Genomic DNA, 22,776 nt, shown 5'->3' with positions numbered 1-22,776 from the left:
GGGTGGAGTGAGGAGGTTGGGGGGGGCCACTGACGTTGATCATGGCATGTCTGTCACTGAGTGGCGGCCTTAGAGGTGTTCGCCCGTTCAGTTGCCACTCCCTTAGCAGCATATTCAAAGAGCAGTGCTTGGACAATTTCAGTTTATCAAGTTTTTCTTTTATAGATTTTGCTTTTGGTGTCAGTCATGGAGATTTTCTTCTGTTTCTTTCCAGAAGTTTTATAGTTTTAAGTTTCACATTTAGGTCTGTGAGTCATTTGGAGTTTTTGTGTGTGGTGTGAGGTATAGATTGGAGTTTACTTATTGTATGTGGGTGTCCAGTTGTTCAGTACTGTTTGTTGAAAGACTATCTCTTCTCCACTCAGTTGCCTTTGTACCTTTGTACCTTTGTTGAAAACTGGGCATATAAGTCCAGAAGTCAGGTAGTGTAAGTTCTCCAATTTTGTTTTGGTTTTGTTTTTTCAGAGTTGTCTTGGCTATTCTAGGTCCTTTGCATTTCCATATGAATTTAGAATCAGTCTGTCAATTTCTACAAAAAACATTCTGGGATTTTGATTGGGAATGCCTTCAATCCATAGATCCATTTGCAAAAAATTGATATCCTTGTACCGTATTTCTCTCCATTTATTTAAGTTTTCTTTAATATCTCTCAGCAGGTCCATCTTTTGTCAAATTTATCCCTAAATGTTTCATATAATTTTTGCTCAGTGGCAAATGATGTGGCTTTTTCAATTTTTGTTTATTGTTAGTATATGGAAATACAGTTGCTTTTTTTTTGTTAATTTTTTAAAAATTTATTTATTTTTGGCTGTGTTGGGTCCTCGTTGCTGCGTGTGGGCTTTCTCTAGTTGAGACGAGCGGGGGCTACTCTTCATTACGGTGTGCAGGCTCCTCACTGCGGTGGCTTTTCTTGTTGCGGAGCACGGGCTCTAGGTGCGTGGGCTTCAGTAGTTGTGGCACGTGGGCTCAGTAGTTGTGGCATGTGGGCTCAGTAGTTGTGGCACGTGGGCTCAGTAGTTGTGGCTTGTGGACTCTAGAATGCAGGCTCAGTAGTTGAGGTGCACAGGCTTAATTACTCTGTGACATGTGGGATCTTCCCGGACCAGGGATCAAAGCCGTGTCCCCTGCATTGGCAGGGGGATTCTTAACCACTGCGCCACCAAGGAAGCCCCATACGGTTGCTTTCTTAATGTTAATTTTATATCCTGTGATCTTGCTAGCTGACTTATTGATCTGGTTCCACTTGTAGATTCTGTAGGATTTTCTGCATAGACGGCCACATCATCTGTGAATAAAAACAGTTTTACTTCTTTTTCAATTTGGATGCCTTATATTATTTTTTTCCTTGCCTTGTTGCATAGGCTAAAGCCTGATAGTGAATAGAATGGGTGAGAGCAGACATCCTTGCCTTGTCCCCCATCTTACGGGGATCGCATTTAGTCTTTTACCATTAAGGATGTTCTTATAGGTTTCCCTTAGGTGCTCTTTGTCAGGTTGTGGAAGTTCCCTTCTACTCCTGTTTGTTGATAATTTTTATTATAAGTGGATGTTGGATTGTGGCAAATGCTTTTTCTGCATTTATTGAGATGATTATATGGTTTTTATTTTTTGGTCTGTTAATGTGACTTACATTGGCTGCACTTAAAAATACTCAACCAACCTTGCATTCATAGGATAAACCCAATTTAGTCATGATGTATTATCCTTTTTACATGTTGGATATGATTTGATAAAATATTGTCAAGAAATTTTGTGTCTATGAGGGATATTGGTCTATAGTTTTCATTATTTGTAGTATCTGTGTCTGGTTTTGTTATCAGAGTTATGCTGGCCTCAGAGAATCAGTTGGTAAGTGTTTTTATTTACTTATTTAGTTAGTTAGTTTTGGCTGCATTGAGTCCTCGTTGCTGGGCGTGGGCTTTTCTCTAGTTGCGGAGAGCGGGGGCTACTCTTTGTTGCGGTGCACGGGCTTCTCATTGCAGTGGCTTCTCTTGTTGCAGAGCACGAGCCCTAGGTGCGTGGGCTCAGTAGTTGTGGCTCGTGGGCTCTAGAGCGCAGGCTCAGTAGTGGTGGTGCACGGGCTTAGTTGCTCTGTGGCATGTGGAATCTTCCCGGACCAGGGCTCGAACCCGTGTGCCCTGCATTGGCAGGTGGATTCTTAACCACTGCGCCACCAGGGAAGTCCTGGTAAGAGCTTTTTATTTTCAGTTTTCCTGGAAGAATTTGTGTATAGTTGGTATTGTTTCTTCCTTAAATGTTTGACAGAATTCCCCAGGGGAGTCATCTAGGCCTAGAGTTTTCTCTGTGGGAAGGCTTTTAACTACAAGTTCAATTTCTTTATTAGATATAGGGCTATTTAGGTTATCTGTCTTTTCTTGAGTGAGCTTTGATAGTCTGTCTTTCAAGGAACTTGTCTATTTCTCTTATTTTTTAAATTTTTATAATTTTTTATTGAGGTATAATTGACTTGTCTATTTCTTTTAAGTTGTCCAATTTACTGGCAAAAAGTTATTCAGAATATATTCTTACTATCCTTTTAATATCTATAGAATCTGTAGTGATGTCACTGTTCTCATTCTTAAGATTGGTAATTTGTGTTTTCTCTCTTTTTCCTGATCAGTCAGGCTGGAGGTTATCAAATTTATTGATCTTCTCAAATAACTAGCCTTTGGTACTTTGATTTTTTTTCTATTCTCTGTTTTTATTTCTTTGATTTATATACTGATACTTATTATTTCCTTTTGCTTCTTTTGAGTGTCTAGTTTCTTAAGGTGGAATTTTTTTTTTAATTAATTAATTAATTTATTTATTTGGCTGTGTTGTGTCTTCGTTGCTGCACGTGGGTTTTCTCTAGTTGCGGTGAGCGGGGGCTACTCTTCGTTGCTGCACACAGGCTTCTCATTGCAGTGGCTTCTCTTGTTGTGGAGCACAGGGTCTAGGCACACGGGCTTCAGTAGTTGCAGCACGCGGGCTTAGTAGTTGTGACTCGCTGGCTCTAGAGCGCAGGCTCAGTAGTTGTGGCGCACGGGCTTAGTTGCTCCATGGCATGTGGGATCTTCCCGGACCAGGGCTCGAACTCGTGTCCCCTGCATTGGCAGGCAGATTCTCAACCACTTCGCCACCAGGGGAGTCCCTTAAGGTGGAATTTGATGTTGTTGACCTTAAAACTAAAACAGCCAGTTATTTCACCAGCAAAATATGTTTATTTGGGAATAACAGAGAATTGCAACCATGCTATAGCAAAAACTATAGGCTAGTCCAGCAAACAAAGGAGAGGAAGTTACTTTACAGAGAAAAAGGAGGAATTTGGGAGGGGCTGCTCTGAAGGAAAGTCCCCAGGAGGGAAGGGAGAGTTCAGCATGGTGATGGCTTTCCACTGCCTGAGCAGAGAGGGTTCCCATCTGCTGGGCTTGTTGCTGGGCAAGGAGAGATCTTCCTTCCTCTTGCCGGGGTCCTAAAGTAGAGACATCTTCCTGCTGGGAATGCAAGTCATGACTCTTCCTGTTGGGTCTGTGATTCACCTGGAGTGGTAGTGCACAGGAGCTCCCACTCTGGCCTCCACACTCCCTGCTAAATGAGGTTTCTTTTATTCAAAATCACAAAGTCATTCTTCTTTTCTAATACAGACATTTAGTGCTATACATTTCCCACAAATTTTGATGTCTTCATTTTCATTCACTTCAAAATGCTTTCTAATTTCATTTTTGATTTCTTTTTTGACTCATGCATTATTTTGAAGCATATTAAGTAGTTTCTAAATACTTGGGGATTTCTCAGATAGCTTTCTCTTATTGATTTCAAATTTAACTCCATGTGGTCAGAGAACGTACTTCATATGACTCGAATTCTTTTAGGTTTATTGAGACTTGTTTTATTGCTCAGAATATGGTCAGTCTTGGTAAATGTTTCATGTGATTTTGGAAAAACTACATATTCTACTGTTAATGAATAGAGTGTTCTATAAATACTACTTAAGTTGGTTGACGGTATTGTTCAGGTCTTCTGTATCTTTAGCGATTTTCTGTATACTTGTTCTAACAATTACAGATAGAGGGGTGCTGAATTTCTACTATATTTTGGATTTGTCTATTTCTCCTTGCATTTTTATTAGGTTTGATTTTGTGTATTTTGAAGCTCTGTTATTAGGTGCATAAATGTTGAGAATTGTTATGTCTCTGTAATCCACTTTGTCTAATATTAATATAGTCACTCCAGCGTTTTTATGACTAGTTGTCAGCCTTGTTTTTCTTTTCCCATTCTTTTACTTTAGCCTCTTTGTGTTAACATATTCAGTGTTTCCTGTGGTTTCTTGAATATATGAAATGCAATTATAATCTAAATGTCCTTAACTACTAATTCTTTCCTCTGCATCATTTCTGGGTCAGTGTCTATTGATTGATTCATCCTCATTATGGGTTGAGTTTTCTTGCCTGTTTGCATGCCTGGTAATTTTTTTTTTTTAATAAATTTATTTATTTATTTACTTTTGGCTGTGTTGGGTCTGCATTGCTCTGCGCGGGCTTTCTCTAGTTGCAGTGAGTGGGGGCTACTCTTCGTTGCGGTGCATGGGCTTCTCATTGCGGTGGCTTCTCTTGTTGCGGAGCACAGGCTCTAGGCGTGCAGGCTTCGGTAGTTGTGGCATGCAGGCTCAGTAGTTGTGGTGCACCAGCTTAGCTGCTCTGCGGCATGTGGGATCTTCCCGGACCAGGGATCGAACCCGTGTCCCCTGCATTGGCAGGCAGATTCTTAACCACTGCACCACCAGGGAAGTCCCTGCCTGGTAATTTTTGATTGGATGACAGACATTGTAATTTTACTTTGTTAGTGCTAGATGTTTTTGTGTTCCTATTATTATTCTCAAGCTTTGTGCTGGGTTGTGGCTAAGTTATTTGGGAACAGTTTGATCCTTTCAGGTCTTGCTTTTAGCTTTGTTAGGTGAAACCAGAATGGCATTTAGCGTCGGGCTAATTTTACTTTTTTCTTTTCTTTGTCTTTTTTTGGCTGCATGGCACAGCTTGCGGGATCTCACTTCCCGACCAGGGATGGAACCCGGGCCGCGGCAGTGAAAGCCTGGAATCCTAACCACTGGGCCATCAAGGAACTCCCTAATTTTACTTCTTTACTGAGCTGAAATCTTTTTTAGTGCCCTTCCCAGAACCCTGTGAGTTGTGATGTTTCCCCCGATTGCTGGGAGCAGGCCCATTCCTGCCTCATTGTGAGCTCCGGGGATTATTTGCTGCTAATCCTTTTGGGTGGCTCTTTTCCAGGCCTTGCGTAATTTCTTCTTCTTTTTTTTTTTTCCCAATAAATTTATTTATTTATTTTTGGCTGCATTGGGTCTTCGTTGCTGCGCGCAGCTTTCTCTAGTTGAGGCGAGCGGGGGCTACTCTTCGTTGCAGTGCACGGGCTTCTCATTGCAGTGGCTTCTCTTGTTGCAGAGCTCGGGCTCTAGGCACGTGGGCTTCAGTAGTTGTGGCTCGTGGGCTCTAGAGCACAGGCTCAGTAGTTGTGGTGCACGGGCTTAGTTGCTCCGTGTGGCATGTGGGATCTTCCCGGACCAGGGCTCGAACCCGTGTGCCCTGCATTGGCAGGCGGATTCTTAACCACTGCGCCACCAGGGAAGCCCCCGTAATTTCTTCTTAAACATGGTGCTTGTATTGGTTTTCTATTGCTGTTGTAACAAATTACTACAAACTTAGTGGCTTAAACAACACATATTCATTATCTTAAAGTTCTTAAGGTCAGAAGGCTGACATGGATCTCATGGGGCTAAAATTGGGTTGCTAGGGCTGTGCTCCTTTCTGGGGACTCTGGGGAGGATCTGTTTCCTGCTGTTTCAGATTGTTGGCAGAATTTGGTTCTTTATGCCTGTAGGACCAAAGGCCGTGTCTTCTTGCTGACTGTAAGCTGAGGGTTGTTCCCAGCTTCTATAGGTGCCCACATTCGTTGGCTCAGAGCCTCCTTCCTCCATCTTCAAAGCCAGCCATGGTGGGTTTTCTTCCCATGCTTTGATTTTCTCCCCCTTTTTCCATCTCATCTCTCTGACACAGCTGGGAAAGGTTCTCTGCTTTTAAGAACTTAGGCTGGTCTCACCCACATAATCCAGGGTAATTTCTCCACCTCAAGGTCTGTACCCTTAATCCCATCTGCTAAGTCCCTTTGCCAGATAAGGTAACATATTTACATTCTGGGGATGAGGGCATGGGCATCTTTGGGGACATTATTCTGTTGCCCCTGTGCTGGCCAGTAAGTCAACTGAGTGACCAGGAGACCCTCTGCAGGTCGCTGGACTTCTCTCTAGTACTAGACCTGCAAACTCCAGCAAGACTCAGGCCTCTCAAGATGCTCCCCGTCCTAACTCTGGGCCTTCCTGAGTGTCCTGAGCTGGATGTGCCCTATAGGTGATGAGCTGGAGTGACTCAGGGTTCCCTGCCCTTCGTTTCCTGTTGCCCAACAGCCTGAGAACTATGGCTTCACATGTTTTGTTCAGTTTCTTAGTTGTTTTGGTTGAGATGGCAAACTGGTCCATCCCTCCCAGGTGGGCTGGGGGCTGACGTCTCTTATGCTTGTTTGCGTTTGCTGCTGCTTGAGTCGAGTGAGCACATCTGTCTGCACTTTTGTGAAGGATGTTCCAGCTGGAGCTGGTTAGCCCCTTTTCTCTGAGGCGTGGACATAGCTGTAGCTTTTCACAGGGCAAAGCCTCTGCCCCAGGAACTGGCTGCTTGCCTTGTAAACTCAGACCGGCTCTGGGAACTCAGGATGTGGGTTCCATGTGCGGGGGTGCCTGCCTCTGAGAAGTGTCCTGTGGGCTTTCTGAAGCCCGTGGCCAGTGCACCTCATACCTGCCTGCCAGCTGTGGCACTTTCCGCCTTTCAGCTTTTCAGGGTGTGGGGTTTCTCTGCCACCTTCTTGCTCTGCTGCCAATGGAATATGTGTTTTTATTTCTTGTTTTCCTTGTTATTTTCAGATGCTTTCCAGGAAGAAAGGGGAAACACCTTGCTGATGCCACCAGCTTCAAACCAGTCCTCTCCATCTGCTTTCTGTCTGCCTGGGATTCCTGGAAGCTTCTGGTCTGCTAATTTTATCTTTTCTTGTTTTCTAGTGCTCTTGTGGGTTTGTTCTTTTAAAACATGCATCTTTTCTGTCATTTCACTGAGGTTTTGGTGGGATGGGTGAATGCTTAGGACCAGTGTGCCTTCTTGATCTAGAATTCTCACTTATTTTTTTAAAATTAATTAATTAATTAATTAATTTTTGGTTGCGTTGGGTCTTCGTTGCTGTGCACGGGATTTCTCTAGTTGCAGAGAGCAGGGGCTACTCTTCATTGTGGTGCATGGGCTTCTCATTGCAGTGGCTTCTCTCCTTGCGGAGCACGGGCTCTAGGCGCGCAGGCTAAGTAGTTGCAGCATGCAGGCTCAGTAGTTGTGGCTCATGGGCTCTAGAGCGCAGGCTCAGTAGTTGTGGCGCACGGGCTTAGTTGCTCTGCGGCATGTGGGATCTTCCCAGACCAGGGATCGAACCTGTGTCCCCTGCATTGGCAGGCAGATTCTTAACCACTGCGCCACCAGAGAAGCCCTAGAATTCTCACTCATTTTTAATTCCACCCCCTAACCCCGTCCCCGCATTAGGTGACTTCTCACTGCCCCCTTCCCATGTGGCCACAGCCAAATGAGCATATCCTCCCTGCTCGGGAGCAGGTCAAGGCATCTCTCCTTTGCTACCTCCACCTTCACCCTTTTCTGGATGGGTGGTGACTGGGGAATGAAGGGTGGTGACCAGCAAGTCGAGGACACTAGTGTGAGAAAGCACCGTACAGGTCCTCGGAGAGTGTGCCATAGGGCAGAGCATGTGACCACGTGGTGAAGTGGGGAGCCGCTCGCGTATTTCATGGGCTTTATCCTTTGGGTCCACCTGTTGCAAGCGGCGCTTCGAGGCGTGTGCTGTTTGGATCCCGTGTGCTGTTTGGATGGTTGGTTTCAGGCGCCAGGGAGCCCACCAGATCCCTGTGCTGCCCGCCCAGTCTCTCGGCCAGCAGGAGGCTCATTTAACACCGTGCTAGGATCTCAGGCGTGGCGAGTCCCGGCCCCGCAGCCACCAAGGCAGTTGCTCTCGGCTCTCGGGGAGGGTGTGCCTGCTCCGCACAGACCGCCAGCGACACCAGGCCTGACGTGCACGGGGTGAAGGGAGATGCTGTAGCTGGAGGTGGTCACACACTTGCCCGGGCCACCGTGGGCCAATCAGGACGAGCCCTGACGGGCCGGCCATGCGTCGGCGGGGCTGACAGCTGCTGGGGTGGAGGAGAGCCGGTGACCATTGAGGGGACGGTGCCTCCTGTCCTCCGCACGCCTTTCAGCCAAACTGTGGCAGAGACAGTTCCCCCAGGACGAAATTGTTTAAATCTTGTGTTTTACACAAGCACAGTAACTGCTCGTAAACTGAGGAGGCTTGTGACTTAAATGCTGCACGTCTGGTTGCTCCAGGTTTGAAGAGAGCTGTCCCTGTGCACACCGGGCGAGAGGAAGCCACGGCCGCAGCAATGAGCGAGGCATACGTGAAGAGTGAGTGTGTGGGGCTCCTGGCAGGCCTCCGTGTCATGCCTGCCGGTTTCTGAGTTTGGGACACAGAGGAGCCCGTGGCATTGAGTAAACGTGCTTGGAAGGAATGACGCTTGCACGAACACACTTTCTCTAAGTTTTCATTAAAAAAAAAAAAAAAGAAAACAAAGCTCTTGTCTCTGCAGATGCTGATGCAGAGGTCCAGATTTGGCCACAGGCTCAGTCTGGTGTGGGGGACGGCGTTTGCCTGGCACAGAGGGCTTCGTGCTCCGTGTGGGAGGGTCCCTGTGCCTTCGTCCCTTCCTACAAAAGCCCCAGGGCCAGCATCCGCTCTGGCTGGCTACTCTGCCTGCCGCCAGGGCCGGCTGTTTGCTGAGGGCATGGCCCAGGGCGGGGCAGAGGCTGGGAATGGTGTTCCTGCCCCACAGGTTCCATCCCCGGGGTGAGGGTCTGCGAACCGCTGGCAGGCACATGGAGCTCTCGGGGCACTGAGGATGGGGGTCCTGTCTGTGGGGTGGAGGCCTGGATCTGAGTGTGGGGAGTTGCCAGGGTGAGGAGTCAGCGAGAGCAGCTGGTGGGACTGGGGTGCCGCCCGGCAAGCACAGGGCACAGTGTGGGCCAGAGGGCCGCCTGGGGCAGCTTCCGAAGGGGCCCTGAGCCTGCACCGCCTGCCTTTTATAGGAGCTCGGATCCAGCGGGGCCGGAGACGTGGAGCAGACACGGCCTGGGCTGGAAGGTCGAGGTACAGGTGGCCAGAGTGACCTCAGAGCAGGCGGCCAGTGGGTCCCAGAGATCCCGGCCAGCGCAGTGGAGGCTGCAGAGCGGCCAGGCCGGTGCGGCGGTCTCCTCCAGCTCCGGGGCCGAGTCCTCAGAGGCTGAGCGCAGCGGCGGTGGGGTCGGGGCCGGGCCTGACCACGCCACTGGGCTTTGTCACGGCAGGGCTGTTCGCCATTCTGCTGGACGCTGTCACCGACAAGGACCCTCAGGTGCAGGAGCAGGTGTGTGGCGCCCTGTGTGCCCTCGGAGAGTCGCAGCCTGTGGAGGCTCTCCGCGCCTGCGAGGAGCACCTGCGGCTGCACGAGAAGGTATTGCTGCTCCTGCGGGGCGGGGCCTGCGGGATGGGGCGGGGTCTGCGGGGGCCGGGCTTCGGGTTGGGGCCTGAGGGAAGGGGCCTGTGGGGCGGGGCCTGCGGGATGGGGCGGGGTCTGCGGGGGCCGGGCTGCGGGATGGGGCCTGCGGGGCGGGGCCTGCGGGATGGGGCGGGGTCTGCGGGGGCCGGGCTGCGGGTTGGGGCCTGAGGGAAGGGGCCTGTGGGGCGGGGTCTGTGCCGGGGATCTGCCGGCTGGCCGGCTGGGTCGGGAGTGCAGAGCCGTGCTGCTGTGGGTAGAAAATCATACCTGCAAGTCCGACCCTCTTTGCCTCGTGGCCTGTGGGTTGATCCTGTCGTGGAGGGACGGGGTGGTAAGCACTGCAGCGTCCAGCCGCTCACTCGCAGGCCCGGTGCCGCCGTCCCCTTTCGCTGACCCGCTGGAGCCTGGACAGCCGTCCTCGCCAACGAGAGAGGGCAGCTCGCGTCCACCGCGGTAACGGGAACACGTGGACGGGCCTTGGAGAGGGGCTGTGGCTGGGTGGGCGTGCCGACTGGACTCTGAAGAGATGGCTCAAGGCCCGCCGACTACAACAGAAGGGGCTCTGCCAGCTCCCCCTCTCCTGGGTCTCGGCTGCACGGTTCTGTGACGCTCTCGGCTCCCTGCGGTGGGAAGTTATTTCAGTTTTCCCCAGTGCGTGTTTTAGGCTCATTCCTGGGAGTTAGACTTTCGGTCTCAAAAGACCATTTTTCTTTTTGTTTTTGACATTTGATCAGTAAAAGAGGATCCCTATACAATATGAGTTATTTCTCTCTCTTATCTGTCAACTGCCGTTTCCTGGGGGAAATAGCCGAGTCCTGCTGAGTGGCTGCTGGGTGGCTTGTGCTGCGGCTTGATGACCTCTCCTCTCGTGGGGAGGGGCCCCTGCCCCTGCCCCGCTGTCCTAGCTGTTCTGGGCCTTTTACGTGTTCGTGGACTGCTGTTGGGACTGGGGGCAGATAGGACGGGAAGGGCACCCTCATGCTTGGGCACGTGTGTGTCTACCCAGGCTCTTCGGCTCATGGAGCTTCACGGTGGTGCATGCTGGGTGTCAGGACCCTTCTCTTCGTGGCTGAAAGGCTCCATCATCGTGACCTGCTGAATTCAGCGTCTGATTGTTAGACAAAGATTAGGGCTGCCCTGGCTATTTGAGGAAATGGCCGAAGAGTACTAAAGGTGGCTAAAAAGCCTTTGTTATTTTTAACAATTCATAGCAAAATTTAAGTGTGCTTCATACTTGTCATTTTCTAGCTCACTTACGATTTTACCCCTTTTCTAGCCTTTTTAGTTTCTTCAACCAACTTTAAAAACCAACTTCCTTCACAGTGGCCCTTTATAGTAAGCGTGTCTGAAGTTGGAAGCTCTGCCCCTCGCAGTGGAGCCCTTCCTAGTGCCTCTCCACCCCCAGCCACCACCATTGCCTCGTCCACACCGTGCTGCTAGCAGCTTTGTGCCACTCACTCGTGTTTCTTCACAATCAGACTTTATTGGGCTGCATCTTAGCATGTACATTTCGAATCCCCTTGATTCTCTCTCCAAAAAGATGTGGGATAGCAGAAGAAAGGTGTACAGCACTATCGAGTCATCGTAGGTCAGTGCAGCATTTTGAGATGCATGCGATACTTTGTAGATATCAGCTTCTAGAGGCTTCAGTGTGCCGGGGGCACTGGGGCATGTTTGCCGCTCCACCAGCTGGTCCTGGTCTGTGTTCCTGGACGGTGGTGGGCCGCACAATTTTAGACAGATCCAGTCTCCTTCTTGTTGACCAAGTCTCAGCATAGGAAAGGTGAACCCAGGGACAAGCAGGCTCCTTCACAAGGGCTGTCAGGCCAGTGGGCAGGGAAGTGATTTGGGGAAGAGAGGCAAGAATAGTTGTCTTAGTCCCCTCTGGCTCCTATGACAAAATGCCACAGACTAGGTGGCTTTTAGACAGCAGACTTGTGTCTCCCACAGTTCTGGAGGCTGGAGGTCTTAAGATCAAGGTGCTGGCAGATTCAGTGCCTGGTGAGCGCTTGCTTCTTGGTTTATAGATGGATGTTTCCTCCCTTTGTCCTCACCTGGCAGAAGGGATGAGGGAGCTCTCTGGGGTCTCTCTCTCTTTTTTTTTTTTTTTTAATTTATTTATGGCTGTGTTGGGTCTTCGTTTCTGTGCGAGGGCTTTCTCTAGTTGTGGCAAGCGGGGGCCACTCTTCATCGCGGTGCACGGGCCTCTCACTGTCGCGGCCTCTCCTGTTGCGGAGCACAGGCTCCAGACGCGCAGGCTCAGTAATTGCGGCTCACGGGCCCAGTTGCTCCGCGGCATGTGGGATCTTCCCAGACCAGGGCACGAACCCGTGTCCCCTGCATTGGCAGGCAGATTCTCAACCACTGCGCCACCAGGGAAGCCCTGGGGTCTCTTTTATAGGGGCACAAATTCCATTCATGAGGGCTCCACCCTCGTGGCCTAATCACATCCCAAAGGCCCTGCCTCCTAACGTCGTCCTGCCCGCAGATAGCCTGGTCATCCAGTTCATCCATTTAGTGGACTCAGTCAGTTCTGGGGGTGGGGGAAGGGCAGCAGGGGTGATGGGCTCATTGGCCACCCACCAACACGTCAGAATGGTTGAGCCGGAAATCTCACACACACCTGCCAAAGGCAGGTATCATCAGCAAGCTGCCCCCCCAACCCCGTTCCGTTCCCAGTGTGCTACCTGACAGGGGGCTGTGGCTACATCGTTCTGCATGAGGGCCTGGGCGAAAACCCCGCCCTCAGAGGGAGTGCTCCACATCTTCTTTTGCTGTGGTTACTGTTCTGCTCATTGAACTCTCAAGAGCAACATAAAGTGGAAATAAAATCTTGAAAAATAAGCAGCTGTTGCAACTTTGTAGAAATAGAAAAACCCATCCTAAAATTCATAGGGAATCTCAAGGGATCCTGAATAGCCAAAACATTCCTAAAAAAGAAAAACAAAGCTGGAGGACTCACAATTCCTGATTTCAGAATTTACTAGAAAGCTACAATAACCAAGCCAGTGTGGCACTGGCATAGAGACAGACACATAGACCAATGGAGTAGAATAGAGCCTAGCAATAAACTCTCACATCTATGGTCAAATGATTTTCAACAGGGGTGCCAAGACAATTGAATGCGGAAAGGATAGTCTTTTCAACAAATGATGCTGGGAAAACTGGATATCCATTTGCAAAAGAATGAAGTTGGACCCCTACCTCACATCATACACAAAAATTAACTCAAGGGGTCAGAGACCTAAACGTAAAACCTAAAACTGTAAAACTCTTAGAAGAAAACATAGGACAGAAGCTCCTGGACATTGGACTTAGCAATGATTTCTTGGATATGACACCAAAGGAACAAGCAACCAGAAGAAAAAATAGACGAATTGGACTTCATGAAAATTTTAATAATTTGTACATCAAAAGACACTATCCACAGAGTAAAAAGGCAACCCACAGCATGGGAGAAAATATTTGCAAATCATATATCCAATAAGGAATTAATATCCAGGATATATAGAGAACTCTGAAAACTGAACAACAAAATACCAAACTACTCAATTCAAAAATGGGCAAAGGACTTGAATAGACATTTCTCCAAAAAAGATATACAAATGGCCAATAAGAACATGAAAAGATGGTCAGCATCACTAATCATTAGGGAAATGCAAGTCAAAACTACAGTGAAATACCACCTCACATCCATCACAATGGATACTATCAAAAAAAGAAAACAAGTGTTGGTGAAAATGTGCAGAAACTGGAAACCTTGTGCAATGGTGGTGGGAGTGTTAAATGGTGCAGTGGCTATGGAAAACATTATGGAGGTTCCTCAAAAAATAAAAATAGAATTATCATATGACCCAGCAGTTCCACTTCTGGGTATATACCCAAAAGATTGAAAGCAGAGTCTCAGAGATATTTGCACACCTTTGTTCATAGCAGCATTAATCACATTAGTCAAAAGGTGGAGGCAACCCAAGTGCCCATCAGTGGATGATGGATAAGCCAGATGTGGTCCATCCACACAACGGAATATTCAGCCTTATAAAGGAAGTGAATTCTGGAAATTCCTTGGTGGTCCTGTGGTTAGGACTCAGCCCTGTCACTGCCAAGCGCCCAGGTTCAATCCCTGGTCGGGGAACTAAGATCCCACAGGCCGTGGTGCTGCCAAAAAAAAAAAAAGGGAATTCTGACACATGCTACAACATGGATGAACCTCTTTTTTTTTTTTTTTTAATATTTTGATCTAAGGATACATAGGACTTTCAAAAAATAAATTTATTTTATTTTATTTATTGTTTTTGGCTGCGTTGGGTCTTTGTTGCTGTGTGCAGGCTTTCTCTAGTTGTGGCGAGCGGGGGCTACTCTTTGTTGTGGTGTGCGGTCTTCTCATTGCGGTGGCTTCTCTTGTTGCGGAGCATGGGCTCTAGGCACGCGGGCTTCAGTAGTTGTGGCTCGTGGGCTCTAGAGCACAGGCTCAGTAGTTATGGCGCACGGGCTTAGGTGCTCCGCGGCATGTGGGATCTTCCCGGACCAGGGCTTGAACCCGTATCCCCTGCATTGGCAGGCAGATTCCCAACCACTGCGCCACCAGGGAAGCCCCTGGATGAGCCTCCTTGAGGACATTTTGCTCAGTGAAATAAGCCAGTCACAAAAGGACAAATACTGTATACTTCTACTTATATGAAGTGTCTAGAATAGTCAAATTCAGATACAGAAAGTAGAAAGGTGGGTGGCAGGGGCTGGGGGGATGGGAATGGAGAGTTAGGGTTTAATGGGGACAGGGTTTCAGTTTTATAAGATGGAAAGAGCTATGGGGAGGGATGGTGCTGATGGCCACACCACAAGCTGAATGTATTTAATACCACTGCACTGCATGCTTGAGAATGGTTAAGATGGTAAACTTTGTTATGTGTATTTTAACACAATTTAAAAAAGCGAAAAACAGAACAAAACAAACCAGTAGGGCTTCCCTGGTGGCACAGTGGTTGAGAATCCGCCTGCCAATGCAGGGGACACAGGTTCGAGCCCTGGTCTGGGAAGATCCCACATGCCGTGGAGCAACTAAGCCCGTGCACCACAATTACTGAGCCTGCGCTCTAGAGCCCGCGAGCCACGACTACTGAAGCCCGCGCGCCTAGAGCCCGTGCTCTGCAACAAGAGAAGCCACCGCAATGAGAAGCACATGCACCGCAACAAAGAGGAGCCCCCGCTCGCCGCAACTAGAGAAAGCCCGCGCACAACAACGAAGACCCAATGCAGCCAAAGATAAATAAATAAATAAAATTTAAAAACCCAGCAGCTGTGAATGACCCCATCAGTAGGACACTGGTACTTTCCCCAGATATAAGCTGTATGTTTCTACTTGAAATAGAGGGGTTCCTGCCCTCCCCTCTCGCCTGCAGGGCTGAGTGACCGGGTAGTGCGGGCCACCCCCGTGAGGGCTGCCAGCGGCCTCTGCAGGAGGGAGCGTGGTGGGGACGTCGTTGGCGGGGGGCTCTCGCCCGAGGGTCACGAGCGCCTTTTCTCAGGCCTGAGCAGCTCTGCAGAGTGCAGCCAGCCTGAGTCGCACCCTTTCTTGCCCTCTTTCCTCCTATCACGTGGCCTGGGCACTCCAGCTGCACTGAGGTTGTGCCCCCTGGTCTGCACCCCCTGTCTGGATGCTCCATTCGCGGGGTGAGGGGGGAGGGTCCTCAGGGAGCAGCGGGTCTTGGTCTTTCCTGGCTCCCTGAGTATTTCCTGCCCTCACCGCCGGTCTCCGTGACGCCCGGGACTCCGGCAGGATGAAGCCCTTCCCTTGGCTGGGCTCTGCTCATGTCGCGGGGTTTTCTGTCATCACCGTGACATGCCCTCCACCTGTCACAGCCTCCGCTGTGGTCTGCGTGTCCTCACTGAAGGCGAGGACGACGCGTGCTGGACGGGGGCGCTGCAGGGAGGTGGCTGAGGAGGGGGCTGCGCCAGGACATACGGAGAGCTCCCCAGGAGGCGGGCCACCCAGAGCGATGCTGTCAGGAGACCGGGGCTTTCTCAAGCTCAGGGAGGAGCCGTGAGAGACAAGCAAGTCCTGGTCCTCCCTCCATGGTTCTCTCCTCAGCTGGCGCATCCGTACCGGACGATGATCCTGAGGGTCATGGAGACGGTCGTGTGCAGTCACGTCGGCGAGCTGGACGAGGACGTGGCCAGGGCCAGCATCCTCCTGGCCTCCAGCGAGATGACCAGAGTGAAGGTCTGTGGGGCTGACCAGGCCCCGGCTTGGGAGGGAAGCTGCTTTCCGAGGCCTTTCCTCCCAAGTGCCTTTAGGGTGTGGGTTTGTGCCCGGCTGCCTCGGGCTTGGCCCCTGGGGTCCTGTGCACTGACTGCCCTCCTGGGGTGGGCAGGGTCACCCCACAATCTCCGATGGAAACTGAAGCAGAGAGCAAACTTCCCAAACCCTCAGGGCAAACGTAGGGGCAGCGGTGCCCGGTGTGTGGGGGCGCTGGGCTCAGCAGGGAGCCCTGCTCGCAGCAGCACCGCGTCCCGAAGACGGGCAGCCTATCCCCTGGCGTGACGGAGGGCGGAGTGTCTCGTTTCGCTTCCTGGGCGGTTTCTGCCTCCTCCGGTCTGGGTGCCAGTTCAGATCTTCTGTGGGGGTAGGAGTTGGTCTGTGATTGGCAGCAGGCTGCCAGCAACGTCCTGGTGGCGGTGGGAAAGCGTTTCATCAGCAGCGTGATGGAGGAGATGCTGAGCAAGTTCCAGCCCGGGGTCCTGCCACACCATTTTGTCGTGCAGACGCTCGCCAACCTCTCAGTTTCCAATGGTAGGTGGCAGCCCGGCCCCCTTCGGCCCGTGCTCTCAGCGGTCGTGAGGACCTCTGAAAGCCCGCCGGCCTCGGTTCCTTGTGTCCCAGCAGCTCCACCGTGAGCCCCAGGCTGTGCAGAAGGAGCTCAAGGCATGTGGCCGGGGTGCCCTCTGCCTCCCCTGGGGCACAGGGCCCGAGGGAAGGACAGGCTGGGTGGGGATGGCAGTGGGGCCCCCGTGACGTACCCCTCTTGCAGTGTTCGGCATGGTGCCCTTCCTGACGTCCATCCTGAACACCATGGTGCCCATGCTGAGTGCAGCCAAGCCCGACTCGATGAGGGTGGCGTTCTGCTGTGGTAAGGGGGGGCCTCTGCGGCGGGGGGGGCTCTGCGGGCGGGTGGTGTTCTGCTGTGGTAAGGTGGGGCCTCTGTGGCGGGGGGGCCTCTGCGGGCGGGGGGTGTTCTGCTGTGGTAAGGGGGGGCCTCTGCGGGCGGGGGGGCCTCTGCAGGCGGGGGGTGTTCTGCTGTGGTAAGATGGGGCCTCTGCGGGCGGGTGGTGTTCTGCTGTGGTAAGGTGGGGCCTCTGCGGGCGGGTGGGTCTCTGCGGGTGGGTGGGTCTCTGCGGTCGGGGGGGCCTCTGCTGTGGTAAGGTGGGGCCTCTGCGGGCGGGGGGGCCTCTGCGGGCGGGTGGGCCTCTGCGGGGCAGGGGCTGGGCGCAGCCTGTCCACTCCTGGACCTTTTGTCTCCAGTGCCCCTTCGTGGGGCTGCGGGTCCTCCAGGCTGCAGGAGGAGGGCGGGACATTTAGAGGAAGGGTGACTGCAGGCGTGGGCTGGGTGGGCACTGCTGCAGGTAGAGACCTGGCCTCTGCCATCTGACTGCTTTTCTCTGCTGCTGGGGACCCCCCTGCCCAGGACTTTACACTGCAGTCCCTGAGCCCTGGACGCTTGATGCGGGGCGGGAAGAGACTTACCCAAAGCTGCAGCTGCTTCCCATTTCTCTCCCTGCTCCGTGCTGGGAGAGTGACCATTCCATGGGCATCTTGGGACGGGGTATTCACTCTCCCACCTTCTGTGTGCAGCCCTCTGCGTGCCTGGGCAGGGGAACGGTGCCTCGCGGCGTGACTCTTGATGGGAGGGGAGGGCACTCATGTGGGAGGGAAGCAGAGGGTCCTGAAACACGGGGGCTGAGGGGGCCTGGGCCTCTTCTAGCAGCCACCACGTTGCCCTTGTCCTTCAGCTTCCTGGTGACCCTAGTGTCCCCACCAGTCTCAGGAAGACTGCTGGCTGGTACTGAGGGGAGGGAGAGGGAGCGCCTGGGCCATCTGAGGCCCCCACGAGGACAGGACCCTTTTTAATCCGAAGCCCAGCCTGTTAGCAGGTGCTGGGCTTCCACCCCAGGCTGCCAGCTACGGAGCATGTGGTGAGGGCGTGGCCACACTGGGCAGGGCTCAGGGTTGGGGTTGGGGGCTGGTAGCTAGAGCATTGGTGTTTGGGGAGGGTTCCTAGGGAAGCTGCGTATCTTGCACACACCTGGGGACTTTCCTAGCCGGGGCCTAGAGCTTTGGGCCCCAGCCCTCGCTGTTCACAGTGGCTTTGGGTTCAGGGTTCCCCTGCTTTCAGGGGGCCCTAGGAGGGGCTCCAGCCCCTGCCAGCCCTCCTCACAGCCCCTGCGTTCCCCATTCTCTCCGTTCCCTGCCACGGTCTCTTTGGTGCCTTCCTCTTGCAGGCTCCTCCCACCTGTGTGTGATTGGCAGGCTGCTTGGGCTGAAGGGCAGAAACCCTCCTTGACCTAGTTTTGGCTGAAAAGGGAATTTGTGACAGGATCCCCAAGCAGCTGGGCCGGGAATCACCGCTGAGCTGGGAATGCAGGAGCAGGACACAGAAGGGACCGAGGCAGAGCTGAGGGGCTGGGGCTGTACCTCGGGTGCGCTGCAAACGGGGAGAAGACCAGCCTAGGACAGCCTGCGTCCAGGCCGGTGGGGGAACAAGAAGAGCCCGTGTCGGAGCCGAGGGCTTAGTTACTGGCCCCGGACAGCTCCTCTGGGAAGTACTGGCCTCACTCCGGGAAGCGCGGGGCCCTGCACAGAGAGCTGACCCGCAGTTCTCAAGAGCTCTGGTCCCTGCCCTTTCCAGGCCAAAGGCCCCTGCAGTTCTCACCTTGTTGGTATGTCACGTATGAAGCAAGTGCATGGGCCAAGAGACCTGCCCGCAGGCCTCCCTCCTGCTGAGGTGTGCGCTCCTCACCACAGATAGAACGTTCAGGGTCTGCAGTTGGAGGGAAGAGTGGCCCTGCCTACTGGAGTGGCCTCAGTCGGGCCAGGAGGGTCCACATGAGCCCATTAGTGGCCTGGGTGGGCCACGAGAGGGCTGGGGCCTCCTGTCCTTCCAGACAGCCTCTGGTTCTGGGCAGATGTCTGTGTCCACTGCAGGAAGGCGGCACAAGTGGGCAGCGGCGCTGGGCCAAGAACAGGAGCACGTGCACACTTGAAGGTGCTTGTCCAGTTTGCAGGAGGCTGTGGCCAGGCAGGGGAAGAGTGGGGAGGGAGACCCAGAGACCGTGTTGACATGTCCCAGATAGCAGGGTGCACGGCTGGCCTGGCCACACTGTCCAGCACCAATAGGCGGCCAAAAATCACTGCCCACAAGGAAAGTCTCTGATAGGAAAGGTGGCAGCAGAATAAACAGAAACCGAGACTTGGGGAAAGCAGACAGTTCAGGGAGGAGAAAACAGGCAGGAAAGGAAATCTGGGGTTAATATTCTCAGGGAGTTAAGAGAAGATGCATTCAGGAAACAAGCGTGTTGCTATGAAGAAGCTACGTTCGGAGAATAAAATTAAGCTTTTGGGAATTAAAAACATGATGAAAATGGAAGGCAGAAATGGAAGAGAAAGTTGAGGAAATCCTCCAGAAAATAGAGCAAAAATGCAAATATATGGAAAATAAGAGAGAAAGAAAAGAATTAGCAGGCTAGGCCATGAAGCCAGCATTCGAATAAGACACCCTGGAAAGAACGAACAGAGAGAGTGGAGTGGGGGAGTCGTGCAGTAATCCCCGAACCTGCCCTGGAGCAGGAGCTGTTCCTGATGGAGAGGCCCTCCAAGCACCACACCAGGAAGACTTTGTGGCGGGGTGGGGCAGGGATGGTCCAAGGGGAAGCTGAGGAAATAGGTGTCCTTGCCTTCTCCCGTTCAAGGGAGAGCGTCAGAAAGCTCCAGTGGAAGGCACCCTCTGAGAATCAGAACCCTGCCCAGATGCTACTTGAGCAGGAGGGTAAAGACTCTTTTGGAGAAGCAAGGATCAGGAAGGGTGCGGTCCCCCATGGCGGGGCCAAGGGAGCCCCAGGGTGTGCGGCAAGAGATGTGGAGGTTGCCTTAGTGACTCGTGCCTGGAGAGCCAAGGAGACTCAAACCGCAGGTGGTCGGTTACTCTGGGAAACAAAGCTGCTCATGGAGGGAGTGGGTGGGCTCTGGCAGCGCGGGTCTGGAGGGATGGATGGAAAGGACTGGCCCTGGCCTTGGGGGGAGTAGGTGAGGAACATTGTGGACGCGTTAATTTATCGAGAGATCCAAACCCCATGTTTGCTTCTGGAGAAAGGGAAATTGGGCTGGCAGAGGGTGTATGAGAATTGCTCTTTTACCTTATGCCTGTGTGTATACCTGATGAAAAACTCAAACCTAGTAACAGATTCAAGGGTGGGTTTCTGCTTCTGGCCATATAGTAGCCTGTTATCCTGAAAGACCTTCCCATGCAAAATACCTAGGATCCCTGATCAGTTTGACCAACAGCCTGACTGAACAGCTCAAGGAGGCAAAGGAGGAGGGGGGACGAAGGGGGCGTGGAGGAGCGGGGGGTTGAGAGAGGAGCTGAGGGTTCTCGGGGCACCGGAAGCCTTGGTTTTAGCAGCCATGTGGCGGGTAGGGGACCAGAGCCCACCTCACCAGACCCTCCAGGGGCCCATCCTCAGTGGAAGGGCTGCCCATGACACAGAAACCTTCCCCCAGGAGGTAGTTTTCTTTCAGAATTTCTTTATGTTCTCTCTTGAGCACGTGTGAACATGGCTGCCCTCCTGTAGATGGAGGGTTAGGGTTAGTCTTTCTGCTGGGCTGCAAAGCCCAAGGTAAGAAATTAGCCTTACAAGTGGGCCAGGTTTGAGGTTGTGAGCTGGGGCAAGTAAAGACCCCCGGGGCAGCTGCTGCAGCCCCTGCCTGGGCGCCGGGCTCTGCCCTCGGGATCCCCGGCCGGGAGCCGCCGCCTCTCTGGGCCATTCCGTCCTCATCTCCCCCTCCACTGCCCAGGCCCCATGGCCAGGTCCTGGCCTCCGACTCTCCTTTGTGGCCCCATCGTCTCCCTTGACCCAGGGTCCAGGCCCTGCTGACCACTCGCAGGTCTGCACCAAAGCGAGTCCCGCCTGGTGGCCACAGCACAGTCCCTTCCACGGACACAGCCCCCCAGGCCAGCGCTCCCCACTCTCGGCACCCCGCCACCGTGCCCCCAGGTCTTCTTCCTACACGTGTCCTGGGGGGCCCACGCCTGCCCGGCACAGCGGCCCTTGAAAGCGCGTGGCATGCGTCTCTGTGAGGGGAGAGGTGGGCACAGCAGACTGGAGCGGGCCAGGCGTGGTGGCCTGGGGGCATTTTGGGGAGGTTGGTGCCTGTACTGGTTTCCTTGGACCACCTTAACGAAGGACCACAAATTGGGGGGTTAAAACAACAGAAATGTGTTCTCTAAGGCTCAGGAGGCCAGGATTCCGAGAGCAGGGTGTTGGCAGGGCCGTGCGCCCTCTGCGGCTCTGGAGAGAAACCTTCCAGGCCCCCTGGCGTCTGGAGGTGCCCGTGCATCCTGGTGCGTTGGCTCGAGGCTGCAGCAGTGCAGCTGTGCCTCCGTTGTCCCCGCGTGTCTATCTCTCTTCTTGTGAGGACACGGTCCTGTTGTAGTGGCATCCCCCACACTGTGACCTCATCTTGACTCATTGCATCTGCAAAGACCCTATTTCCGAAAAAGGTCACGTTCTGAGCTTCTGCGAAGCACACGAGTTGGGGGACCCTTCACGCCCGCACAGCGCTTTGGTCCCGAGCTTGGCCGGGTGCTCGGAGGGTGTCTCGCGGGTGGTGTGGCATGTTACAAGGGGCAGGTGTCGCGCAGAGCCTGTGCGGCCATGGGCCGGCCGCCGCTTACCGCTTGGGTCGCCACAGCTCTGCAGCGCTTCAGTGAGAGCACCCTGGAGTACCTGGCCGACCTGGACCAGGCCCCCGACCCCACGGTCAGGAAGGACGCCTTCGCCACTGACATCTTCAGCGCCTACGACATCCTCTTCCACCACTGGCTGCAGAGCCGGGAAGCCAAGGTATGCGCGGCCTGTAGGGACCTGTGCCCTCGCCTAGCTGGCTTTCCTCTCCCACCCCCAGCCTGGAGGTACTGCTCCAGTCACCTGGGCCTCTTCTGCTGTCCTGCGGGTTCTCTGGGGGTGGGGGGGGTAGATCTGTCTACACGTGCCCCTCCCTCCCCCGCCCCGCAGGTCCTCACAGAGTAGGGCTAGTTTTCTGCGGCCCCAGCGCTGGACCTCTCCCCCTGGGCCCACTCCCTCCGCCCCTTTAGGACCCCCGCTCGTGGTAACCCGGGTCTTCGAGTCCGGCTGTGGGGTCCTTGGTGGAGGGCTCTTTGCACACCTCTGCCCCGGGCTGACGGGCGTTGCCGGCCGTTCTGCACGTGAGCGCCTGTCCCTGTGTCCCCCCAGCTGCGGCTCGCTGTGGTGGAGGCCCTGGGGCCCATGAGCCACCTGCTGCCCAGCGAGAAGCTGGAGGAGCAGCTCCCCAAGCTCCTGCCTGGCCTCCTCGGCCTCTACAAGAAGCACGCCGAGACCGTCCACGTGTCCAAGGTGCGTTCAGGAGTTTAGCTGCAGGGGGCGCGGGGTCGGGGTGGGAGGCCCCCGAGGCAGTCGGCCTCAGCGGGGGGCGCGGACGGGAGCCGGGAAGCAGGCCCACCTGGCCTCGCCGCGCGCCCCCGTCCCGGCCCTCCCCTGCGAGCGCTAGGGCGGAGGGCTGGGAGACTCCCGCAGCCAGCAGGGGTGGGGCTGGGACAGGAGGAGGCCCTGACGGCCCCTCTCCTCCCTCCTCGAGCAGAGCCTGGGCCAGATCCTCGAGGCGGCCGCGAGCGTGGGCAGCCGCACGCTGGACGTCCAGCTTGACTCGCTCCTGGCTGCCCTGCACGCTCAGGTGGGCTGGGGGCGCGGGGGGGGGGGCCTGCTGAGGGCTAGGGGGCGGGAGGTGGGGCCGGAGTGCAGGCTTCCCTCGGGGCTAGGCCCCCTGTTGTCTGCCCAGCGCG

The 22,776-nt window shown here is 53.6% G+C and overlaps 1 protein-coding gene across 10 annotated transcripts in view; it reads left to right on the top strand.

Moving 5' to 3' along the window:
- MROH1 (maestro heat like repeat family member 1) overlaps positions 1-22,776 on the top strand; it is a 68,423-nt gene that overhangs the window by 4,638 nt on the left and 41,009 nt on the right. For all 10 annotated transcript variants that reach the window (XR_009498569.1, XM_059902356.1, XM_059902354.1 and 7 more), the window contains exons 2-10: positions 6,968-7,070; positions 8,481-8,558; positions 9,495-9,640; positions 15,774-15,905; positions 16,313-16,475; positions 16,714-16,812; positions 21,648-21,799; positions 22,190-22,330; positions 22,575-22,667. Coding sequence is in view for 9 of the 10 variants with exons in the window: in XM_059902356.1 (XP_059758339.1) it covers positions 8,537-8,558; positions 9,495-9,640; positions 15,774-15,905; positions 16,313-16,475; positions 16,714-16,812; positions 21,648-21,799; positions 22,190-22,330; positions 22,575-22,667 (948 nt within the window). In the remaining variant the exon portion in view is untranslated. The remainder of the gene's footprint in view (positions 1-6,967; positions 7,071-8,480; positions 8,559-9,494; positions 9,641-15,773; positions 15,906-16,312; positions 16,476-16,713; positions 16,813-21,647; positions 21,800-22,189; positions 22,331-22,574; positions 22,668-22,776) is intronic.

The sequence above is a fragment of the Balaenoptera ricei genome, chromosome 17, assembly GCF_028023285.1.
Source record: "Balaenoptera ricei isolate mBalRic1 chromosome 17, mBalRic1.hap2, whole genome shotgun sequence".
NCBI lineage: Eukaryota > Metazoa > Chordata > Mammalia > Artiodactyla > Balaenopteridae > Balaenoptera > Balaenoptera ricei.
Note: the sequence above shows the minus strand (reverse complement) of the source record. Positions and strands in the feature narration are given on the sequence as shown.